Source organism: Hydra vulgaris, chromosome 06 (assembly GCF_038396675.1).
Source record: "Hydra vulgaris chromosome 06, alternate assembly HydraT2T_AEP".
NCBI classification, from domain to species: Eukaryota; Metazoa; Cnidaria; class Hydrozoa; order Anthoathecata; family Hydridae; genus Hydra; species Hydra vulgaris.
In genome coordinates, this window is record NC_088925.1 from 2,456,243 (window position 1) to 2,468,814 (window position 12,572).

The 12,572-nt window shown below is 28.3% G+C and overlaps 1 protein-coding gene across 1 annotated transcript; it reads left to right on the forward strand.

Annotated features, from left to right (window-relative positions):
• The first annotated feature begins 6,184 nt into the window (after positions 1–6,184).
• On the forward strand, positions 6,185–7,213 carry LOC136081115 (histone-lysine N-methyltransferase SETMAR-like). Its single transcript, XM_065798401.1, has one exon. It carries the CDS (start codon positions 6,185–6,187, stop codon positions 7,211–7,213), a length of 1,029 nt encoding a protein of 342 aa, XP_065654473.1.
• The last annotated feature ends 5,359 nt before the right edge of the window (positions 7,214–12,572 follow it).

Genomic DNA, 12,572 nt, shown 5'->3' on the forward strand with positions numbered 1-12,572 from the left:
AACTAGTGTGCGACGTTTAACTCTAACCAAAATGCGACGTCAATGTTTAACATCCATAATGCGTAATGGTTTTACGTTATTTTAAGTTTAAATATTATCATGTATGTGACGTTGAAACTTAACAGCATTTAGACGTCAAATCATATTCGATTTTCAACGTCGAAAATAGACGGTATTTAGTTGTCAGACCTCGTCATTCCGTCTTTCAATTCATTACTAATATTCAACGTCAATTTAACCTAATTTCGACGTTATATTTACGTCAAAATGTTTGCTGGGAACTAACTTTCAAGACTAAAGCAAAATCTTAGGAGTCAGCATGATTAAATAAATTCTTCATTTATAGATATACTGATAGAAATTATGTTGTTTGTTTTATATAATTTTTAAAAATCATTCTTATTAAATATAATTAAAACAAATTTTTAAAATATTTTTATCTTAAACACCAAAAAAGTATTATTTAGTTCAAAATACCTGTATTAGTAATTAAAAAACTAGAATAGACTTCAAAACAAAAGGAACTTTGACAATAAAACCAAAGTAAACAATAATTTAACCACAAAAACAAATTTAATTTCTGTAAATCATGTTAAATAGATAAATTTCTTGTTTTTTATTAGTTATTTTGTTATGAAAGTGCAACTTTGTTATTAAAATATCGTTTTGTTGTAAAAATAAACGTTGATATATATTTCTAATATTTTAGGATTGAATAATGGCCAGAGATAAATATAGTACCTTATTTAAGCAAAAAATAATTGCTGATTTTAGTAATGGAGTTCAACAACATGAACTATCTGTTAAGTATAATGTGGAAAAGTTGATGATCAACTGTTTGATCAGCAGATACAAAGTCAGAGACACTGTCGAAACAAAGCACAACGTAGTTTGTCCCCCTTAAATATCAAAAGCTACTAATTGTAGGATAGTGAGATTTGTGAAAAAGAATTCCTTTGCTACTGCTCGAGATGTAATTAAGGAATTAAAACCAAAAGTTTCAGAAAATACTTTAAGAAGACGTCTTGATATAGCATGGCTATTTAGTTACAGAGCTGCAAACAAATCGTTTATTTCAGAAAAAAACAAAAAAGCTAGATTAGAACTTGCCCATGCTCATAAAATCTGGACAGTAGAACAATGGAGCCACATTTTATGAAGTGGCGAATCAAAATTCAACTTACATCATTCAGATGGGGAAAAAAAACATAAGACGCACAAAATGCAAGTGATTAGACCCAAAGCAAAGAAAAGCTGCTTTTAAACATGATGTTGGTATAAGAGCAGTTGTGGCGCAGTGGTAGCGCACTTGCCTCAGAAACAAAGGATCCGTTGGCTTTAAGGTGCCCCAAGAAGACCGTAAGGACTTCTTGCGGCATCTAAATAGAATTAAAAAAAAAAAGTAGTGATGGTTTGGCGATGTTTTTCGGGTGTTGTTGGTTTAAGATCATTATTTCAAATCAAAGGCATTTTGGGGCATTTTGTACACAGAGATATTTTGGATAAACAAATGATTTTTTTTGCTGATGATAACATGTTTTTAAGGTGGCAATTCCAACAGGACAAGTAAACTAAACATGCATCTAAACTTATTAAAACCTGGTTTAATACTAACCAAACCAGTTTAATGAATGGTTAGTTAACTCACAGGACCTCACCTCATTAAAAGAAATTAGACGCAGGGACAGAATCAGCATTTTTTGGTTTTTGATATAACTAATTTCCAGACATGAAGCAAAATATTTATAAATATTTGTATATTTATACTTTCAAATAAGGATTTTTTGTAAAATATTGCAATGATTGGAGGCTGGGAGCAAACAATCCGACGTTTCTAGGGTACCGAACAGCCTTTTTTGCTTGTTTTTTTTTAAACCATTATTTTGATTAAAAAAAAGTAAACTTAAGTATAAATTTTGGCGCCCATAATCTGTACATATACTTAGTTGTTTACATATAAGGGGCGCCAAAGTTTGAATGCTAAACTATTGAATTTTTATATTTTTCCTTAGCACTTCAATGAAGAAATAATTAGAAAAATAATTTTTTTTTTTTTGCTCTGCAATAAAAAAGTTGTAATAGTAAAAAGTAGTTTGTTAACTATTAAAAGAATAAGTTTGTGAATCATCATAGCGGAAAAAATTAAACCTTTGGGTTTCTTCAATAGAAATCACAACTCAGATATGGAGAGAGAAGACAAAAAACAAGCAAAGACTTAAATTTTTTTTCAGATTGGAAGAAAAAGATCCAAACAATAATCAGTATTAATTGCAAGTAAGATATGATTTAAGAGAGCATTTATTACTATCAAGTTTGTTTACAAATATAAAATAATAGTAAGTTAAAGAGATAATAGATTATCCTTTATTTAAGTGTTAATAACTATTGTGTACTGTTATATAATTATTTTCTTATGTTGGGTGTTGAGGGTACTTTTAACCATATTTAAAATCAAAACAGATAGAAAATAAAACAACTTGTACTCTAGGAGTGAAATACTTCAAAAGAAAATTCACAATTTCAAGACTTTATTTGGCATTATTGATGAACCAGTTGAAGCTGAATCTTATTCTGTACAAGAGCGCTTTAATTTACCACCAAGTACCAGTATGAGTGCGGCAATTTCATTTTCATATAAGGTTTAGCCTTTTCTTTTAAAAATAAATTAAAAAAAAATACATTACATAATCTTGTTTTAAAACAAAAACTTTAAATTTACCTCCTCTATTTGTATTGTGCACTCAAGGATTAGCTTATCATGGAATAAATAATATAGTGAACTGAACTCCTAACGTAATTCGTAAAGAACAAATGATAACTGTATTTCGGTTTGTGTATGTAGCTCCAGGAGAAGAAGTTAAGGCGAGGGAACGTTTTCTTGGATTTGCTCAGGTCTTAGATACATCTAGACAAAGGTTAACAGCTTGCTTGTTAGACGAGCTTTCAAAAAAAGAATTATCCTTACAAAATATGCGTGGCCAAGGTTATGATAATGAATCATGCATAAAAGAAAAGAATGTAGGTGTGCAAAAAAAAGATCCTTTACCTTAACCCAAGAGATTTTTTTTGTTCCTTGTGAAATCCATTCACTAAAACTTGTTGTCAATGATGCAGCATTTTGCAGTACTCCAGCTGTTAACTTTTTCAGCAATATTCAGGCGGTTTAATAACTTTTTTTCTGGATCAACCCATATATGGAGTATATTAACAAATCATGTAAACAATTTGATTGTTAATCCTCTTAGTAAAACCCTTAGGGAGAGCAGGATAGACGCCCTTTAATCTTCGCGATACCATAAAAAGGTTTATTACGCTGTCAATGAATCCACGTTAGATTCGAAAATTAATTCTTTTGGAAAGTGTACCGTTGTCTATAACAAGCTGTCTCAAAACAAGGTTGTCAAAGGTGTTTAATTGGTATCACTCCTAATGCGTATGTAGCATTGAAAATTTTGGTTTTGCTCCTGTTATCAGTGGCCAGCGGAAAAAGAAGTTATTTTAAATGCAAAATTATCCAAAACTACCTTCGACTGACCAATTCTCAAGACCGCCAATGTGGATGGCCACATTATCAATTGAACACCAGGTTTTGAGTACAATTGAAACTGATTCCTTTTTCAAAGACTTTGCCAAGCATAATACCAGAAATGTTTGTTACTTGAGGATACGTTTTATTTTTGTCAATAAAAACTTTATATGTATTTGTTAATTTCTTTGTTCAAAAATGTATTTATGACGCTTACAACACTGTAGTCAGTTTTTATGTAGAAAACTGTAAATATTTATTAGGATATTATGTTTTTATTTTATTTTAGGGGTTTTAATAAATATGTGCAATTTACCAAAACATATTATATGATAAGTTAATGAAAAATACACCATTATGTTTTGAATTTTTCATATTAGCGAAAAATTATTGGTTTAATAATTTGCTTTACCGTTAATTTTAATTTTCAAGAAACAATCATTTCAATAATACTTATTCTATTATTTAAAAACTTATAAAAATATTAAACCCTCAAAATACTTTTTTAGAATTTTCAAAGAATAATCTTTTTTATTTTGATAGGGGACGCCAAACCTTGATCTCGCATATACCAAAAAAATCCTTGAACCGGCCCTGCAAGAAGTTAACTATCTCAAAGACCAATAAATTACAAATTTATAAATTGATTGAATTATTGTAGAAAAGTTATAAAAAACAAAATTGATTTTTGATATTAAAATATTTTTGAAGTTTTAAATCTTATAGAGGAGCGTTATCAGCAATGTTTGAGTTAATTTTTTAAAGTTGCTTTAGTTTTGGAAGCAAACAGTTTTACTTTTTTTAATTGCTTTTTATTTTCCTTTACATAAATATATTTTTTTATTGATTTTTTTATTTTCTAATTATTGCTGACTATATTTATTTATTTAATGGAAAAAAATTTGAATTAAAAATATATATTCTTTCTAAATTTTTGTGTGTTTTACATAAAATGTTTAAAAGTTGCTTTAGTTTTGGAGTACATTGTAACTGTTTTCAAAGCTACTCCTAAAAGCAGCATCTAATAAAAATAACAACACATAGTGCAATAAGATCATAAAATAAAATACACTTAAACACATGTTATGTTCCATAGCCAAAGAAATTCAAAAAAAATTTTATTTATCAAAACATCGTTTTTAATCTTAAAAGTTAATCAAACACAATAATAAGCTAATGAGAATACCAGTGAAAACGATACATAGATTTGTCAACTCATTAGACTTTTTTTTCTTCTTTAGACCATTTATGATGTATTCTGACAAAATAGTGTCTGTTGTCAGTCTACATATATAAAAAAGATGTTAAAGGTCATACTGTAAAACAATAGTGTTAAAATTCAAACTTATGCTAATTACGTGAGCAAAATATTTTTAAATGTATCAGTTGGATATTTTTTACTGCGAAATAATGATAACTGTTTTACCTTAAAAGAAACAATGTGAAAGAAACATTGAAAATATTCATGACACCTTTAAAAAAATATTGTAATATTATATAACATATAAACGATAAAGATTAAATTCATGCATACAAAAGTGATGTATTGGATATCTCCATTTGCAATTTTTCTTTTCAAAACATTAAGTTCATCTGAAATTTTACATTATTTAAAACTTTCTTCCGGATCATTAGAGAATTGTGCAGTTTTATCTACCAACATGTTTTTTATTTCAGCAAGTTTGAAAGTAACTTTTCTCTAAAACTCTGAAAAGTAAAATATATAATTGAAGCCATATAAATAGTATATAATGTAGTAAATAGTAAGTAGGACGTTCTATTTATAGTTGGAAAGAGGTAAATTTAAATTAAATAATGGGAAAATAATCAAGTTTCATGCTTGACCTTAAAAAAAGATATAAACAACCCAAGTTCAAGAAAAATATAAGGTTTTTGTCTAACGTCAATAACTATATATATATATATATATATTATATATATATATATATATATATATATATATATATATATATATATATATATATATATATATATATATATATATATATATATATATATATATGTATATATATATATATATATATATATATATGTATTATATATATATATATATATAAATATATATTTATATATATATATATATATATATATATATATATATATATATATATATATATATATATATAAATATATATATGTAAGTTAGTAAAAACACTTATCTAATTCTCTTCAACCTGCTTTGACAAATTCTTGTCAAAGTAGGTTCCATCAGTAGCTTCATAAGGAAGCTTCCTGATGAACCTACTGATGGAGAAACAAGCTGTCAAAGAGAATTCTCTTAGATAAGTGTTTTTACTAATTTATTGTTGCTCTGTTCTTTAAGAGCATTGAGTACTCTATTTGTAGAATACACTAGCATAATTTATATATATATATATATATATATATATATATATATATATATATATATATATATATATATATATATATATATATATATATATATATATATTAGGTAACCAAAAAAGTTCGTGCGGTTTTTGGTAATTGAATTGTTTTTATCATTTTTTACAACACCCACATCGCACAAGGCAAGTAGCTTTGTTGCGTAATAGAACGCGTGTGTCACGCGCAGTTGCTGCATATATAGTGTAGGCTTGTAACGAGCTTACAGGAAAGGTTTTGTGTAAAGAAAGGATGGCAACCCAACCAACGATTATTCGATCTTGCTTACTTTACGAGTTCAAACTTGGAAGGAATGCAACACAAGCGGCCAAAAACATCTGCACAGCATTTGGAGAAGGTACAGTAAGTGAACGCACAGCACAGAAGTGGTTTCAGCGATTCTCTTCGGGAGATGAGTCCATCGAAGACCTGCCGCGTTCTGGACGCCCATTGTTGGTTGAAGAGGATAAACTGAAGGACGCTGTCGAGTCTGACTCCAGCCAAACTTGCCAAGAACTTGCAGTGAGGTTTGCTGTGAGTGTTGAAACCATCCGCCTGCATCTGCATGTGATTGGGAAAGCGTGGAAGCTGAGTCGGTGGGTTCCGCACAAATTGTCGATCGACAACAAGAAGCAACGGCTTACGATCTGCACATCACTCTTATCACGCCACAATGTTGAGCCTTTTTTTGATTGTTTATTGACATGCGACGAAAAATGGATTGTGTACAACAATACCAAGCGTTGCTACCATTGGTTGTCCCCTGATGACCCCATCCCAAAGACACCCAAGCCCAATCTCCACGAGTGGAAGGTTTTGCTCTGCATTTGGTGGACTACAGCTGGTGTGGTGCATTACGAGCTGCTTTCAACAGGCCAAACCATTACTGGACTGGTCTACTCAGCACAGCTGCAACGAGTTCACGACCTGTTGCTAGTAAAGCAGCCTGCACTGGTCCACAGGAGAGGAGTTCTGCTTCTCCACGACAACGCGAGACCGCACACCGCTCGCGTGACTCAGGACAAGCTCCAAAGCCTTGTTTGGGAGAGTTTGCCTCATCCACCATACTCGCCAGACCTCTCCCCTACTGATTTCCATTTTTTCCTTTCCCTGGGAAATCATTTAAAAGGACAGCAGTTCCGAGACCAGGACGCGGTTGAAATGGAGTTGAAAGCTTTTATAGACTCAAAGGACCTAGAATTTTTCAGAAGTGGAATAAATAAGCTTGTTTTACGTTGGGAAAAGGTTTTAGATGCTAATGGTGACTATTTTGATGAATAAATGTACTTACTTTTCTCGTTTTGTGTGTTTTTATTATATACGGAAAAACCGCACGAACTTTTTTGGTTACCTGATATATATACATATATATATATATATATATATATATATATATATATATATATATATATATATATATATATATATATATATATATATATAAATTATAAATTATGTTAGTGTATTCTACAAAAAGAGTGCACAATGTTCTAAAAGAAAAGAGCAATAATAAATAAATTAGTAAAAACACTTATCTAATTTTTGATTACATCAACACTGTGTTTCACCATCAGTAGGTTCATCAGGAAGAATGATTCTTCCTGATGAACCTACTGATGGTGAAACACAGTGTTGAAGTAATGAAAAATTAGATAAGTGTTTTTATCTATATATATATATATATATATATATATATATATATATATATATATATATATATATATATATATATATATATATATATATATATATATATATATATATATATATATATAAATAATTAAAATAATTTAAGTGAAAAATATACATCTTTGTAATTGAACTTAAAGTTTCATGTCGTTTGGAAATCAGCCATATTATTCAAAAATATAAACCATTATAAAAAAAACCCTTATTGTTGCAACGGCGCCTGACATCAAATATACATAATCCGACATTTGCTGAAATTACAGCGATATTGTGAAATTTTATTTCCCTTTTAGTGTTGTATTTTCAACAGTATACAATTTTTTTTTATATACATACATTTATATAAATACCCACGATGGAACAATCAACAAATTAAATGAAAAAACACAAGAACTAGGTATCAACATAAGTAATAATCTGAATAATTGTATATACAACCCATAATAAAAGAATAATCAAATTGAATGAAACAACACAAGAAGGAGACCTAGGCATCAACATAAGTAATAATCTGAAATGGAAAGACCACATCACAGCGATAAATAAAAAAGCTTACTCAAAACTAGGTACACTAAAGCGGGCATTTAAATTCTGGTCAACTGACTCGTTTACTAAACTATGTTAACCTGAATGAGAATTTTGTGCTCCAGTTTGGAATCCACACTTGAAAAATGAATCAAAAAAACTTAAAAGAGTTCAGAATAGAGGTATCTAGGTTGTACCAGGTTTAAATCACAATTCATATGAAAACATTTATCAAGCTTAGGGTTTGAAAATCTTAAAACCAGAAGAGTTATAGGGGACCTCATCCCATACTTTTAAATAAAAACAAATTTAAACAAAGTAAATTGGTGTTAGTAGCATTTAAATACGAAAACTTTTTCTTTAACACTAAAAGATCTACTTTCAAATATGAGAGAAAAACCACACAAAGATAATGCCTTATTATAAAAATTTACCTAATAAGTTAGTAACATCAAAAATAGTTAACAAATTTAAGAAAAAATATGATATTGCACAACAAACAATTAACTAATTGCTACTCTATTAGGATTACAAAAATCTCTGCAAAGATATGTAATACCTATGCTGTAGAAATAAATAAACAGTATACATATATATATATATATATATATATATATATATATATATATATATATATATATATATATATATATATATATATATATATATATATATATATAAAGGTGATAACTTGTTAAATAAACGAAATGAGTTGATTTCAAAATGCAGACACAAGAATAAATTCCTCTTATCTTTTTTTGACACCGGTGATTAGCTGATATTTTGTTTTTTCTTAGCGACGTTAAGATCCCACTACACAGTATTTTGTAATTTTAGCGGTTTTTTTGTTTTTTTTGTTTTTGAATTTGTATTCAATGGCTGATGATTGCCATATAGGCATGAAACTTAAAGTACCATAGAAAAAGTTGTTTTTTCTTCGTTAATATATATGTATATCGCTCTATTTGAAGTATCTTTTTAATATTGACCCAGCAAGCACACAACGTTGAAACAACGTTGAAATAACGTTGATCGACGTTGATCGACGTTAATTCAACGTTGTTTCAACGTTGTGTGCTTGCTGGGGAGCACTCTTTTACGACTATTAGTTTTGTTTTATTATTATAATACAAAACAGCCTTAAATATCAATATATACTCTCCAATTAGTTGAGCACTCTACTCCAAGTCGTCCACACAATGGAGAAAATAAACTTTAATTACTCAATCAAAAATATTCCTATTCCAACGGAAAAAGAATTCTTATTACAGTTACTGGAGAAGACTGAAGCACTCATAAAAAGAATGAGGTGGAAAGCTTTATTCTTTATGAATAAATTTTCTGACGAAACTAATTCATCCAAACCCGAGAACTATGGCATTAAATCTGCAAAATGTCCTCCACATATAAAAGAAATGGCTATGTTTGAAAATGATTTAATTAATCTAGTTAAAAATATTAAATTTCGTAAAGTGAACAACAAGTTTCAAGAAAAGCTTTCTAGCGATATAAAATCTTTGCGCAAATCACATAATACTTTAACTCAAGCCGACAAATCCTCCAATATGTACAAAATTTTCAATGAAGAGTATAACCACCTCCTTAAGAACGCCGTTACATCTACATATAAAAAGGCTGACCAAAATCTGAAAGATCAAATAAATATTGAAAGCAAACACCTTTTAACTAATCATGATGTTTTCAACAGAATTGAACTAAATGGCACCTCCAATTGTTTTATCACTCTAAAAGACCACAAGGATAATTTTTTAAACAACCCTACAGTTCGCCTATTAAATCCTGCAAAAAACGAAGTAGGTAGAGTTTCTTAAGTTATTCTATCAAAAATAAATAGTGATCTTAGAAAAAAAGTTTGCATTAATCAATGGCTAAACTCACAGAACGTTATAGATTGGTTTCAAAGTATTCAAGAAAAACATTTATACAAATTCTTAATTTTCGATATAACTGATTTTTATCCTTCAATTAATGAAAATTTACTGATTAACGCTATAGCCTTTGCTGAAAAATACTTAATTATAAAACAAGATGAAAAAAAGTTAATATACCATGCCAGGAAATCATTATTATTTAACAACGGTGAAGCTTGGATTAAAAAAAGTGGAGGCTTATTTGATGTCACCATGGGAGCCTTTGATGGCGCAGAAGTTTGTGAGTTAGTTGGAATATTTATCCTGTTTCAATTATCACAATCCTACGATAAAGATGAATTCGGATTGTATAGAGATGATGGTCTAGCAGTGTTTAAGAACCGGAGTGGCCAACAGATGGAAAAAATTAAAAAGCACTTCGTGAAAATTTTTAATAATAATGATCTTCATATATCTATCAGCTGTAATTTTAAAATTGTTAATTATCTGGACTTAACGTTAAATCTTAATGACAGTTCTTTCCAACCTTACTGCAAGCCTGGTAATTCCATCAGTTATATAAATGCTGCCTCTAACCACCCTCCTAGTATACTAAAAAGCCTTCCTCAAACTATAGAACTAAGATTGTCAACCAATTCTTCTAACGAAAATATTTTTAAACAATCCATCCCTCCTTATCAAGATGCATTATTTAAATCAGGTTTTATCTGCTAATTCACCTACCATTCAAATAAAAAACAGATCCCATTCAAAAATCACAAGCGAAACATAATTTGGTACAACCCACCTTTCAGTACCAATGTTGCAACAAAAATAGGAAGTCGTTTTTTGAACATGGTAGACCTGCACTTTCCGGTTGGTCACAAACTTCGTAAGATATTTAATCGAAATACCATTAAAATAACTACTCATGTATGCCAAACATTAAGTCCATCATTAATTCGCACAATCTCAGGATATTATATAGCCAAGGTAAAGATAGGGAAAAACATGCAACTGTGTCAATAAATCCATCTGTCCCATGAACAATCAGTGCTTGTCGAAGAACATCGTTTATCAAGCGACCGTGTCGTCAAATGAACCTGACTACAAAGAAAAAGTATATTTTGGCTTATGTGAAACTCCATTTAAATTTCGGTATGCTAACCATCTAAAATCTTTTAACATTAATAAATATAAAAATGATACCGAATTGTCTAAAGAAATTTGGGACATAAAAGTCAAAATGTTTACACCCTTAATTAAGTGGAAAATTGTAAAACGTTGCAATCCTTATAACACTTCGTCAAAAATTTGCAATCTTTGTTTATACGAAAAATTCCTTATTTTAACATATAAAGGTGATAACTTGTTAAATAAACGAAATGAGTTGATTTCAAAATGCAGACACAAGAATAAATTCCTCTTATCTTTTTTTGACACCGGTGATTAGCTGATATTTTGTTTTTTCTTAGCGACGTTAAGATCCCACTACACAGTATTTTGTAATTTTAGCGGTTTTTTTGTTTTTTTTGTTTTTGAATTTGTATTCAATGGCTGATGATTGCCATATAGGCATGAAACTTAAAGTACCATAGAAAAAGTTGTTTTTTCTTCGTTAATATATATGTATATATATATATATATATATATATATATATATATATATATATATATATATATATATATATATATATATATATATATATATATGTATGTGTGTATGTATATATATATACATATATATATATACATATAATATATGTATATAGTATATATATATACATATATATATTATATATATATGTGTATATATGTATATATATATATATATATATATATATATATATATATGTATATATATATATATATAAATATATATATATAATATATACATATGTATATATATATATATATGTATATATGTATATATATATAAATATATATATATATATATATATATACATATATATATATATATATATATATATATATATATATATATATATATATATATATATATATATATATATATATATATATATATATAAACACAGACACACAAAATATCATTATTTTCTATAAATATATATATATATATATATATATATATATATATATATATTGATAGTTTGTGTGTCTGTGCTTATATATATATATAAACACAGACACACAAAATATCATTATTTTTCTATATATACAAATACAAAATTGCAACGTCTTGTTGCAATTTTGATATCTTTTGTTAAAATTCCCTCACTATACTGGCAACTTATTTACACTTAACAACTAAATTCAATTTTTTTTTATTTAAAAATTGTATAGATTATAGATTATAGAGCATAGAATATAGAAAATTGGAAAGTAACTTTAAGCGATAAATAACCAACCAAAATTAATAATCAACCAAATCAAGCAGACATTTTTAATTAATCAAGTTTTTTGAAGACGTCCTTTAAACGTCTTTTAGACGACTTATTTGTCAGGTAATAAAGTTGGTCTTAAGGCCGTCTATAGTAGGTCTTAAAGCCGTCAATAGGATGCCTAAATACGGA

Bases quoted from the DNA above. Each gene is read 5' to 3' on its own strand.
- LOC136081115 (XM_065798401.1), top strand. From the start codon at position 6,185: ATGGCAACCCAACCAACGATTATTCGATCTTGCTTACTTTACGAGTTC.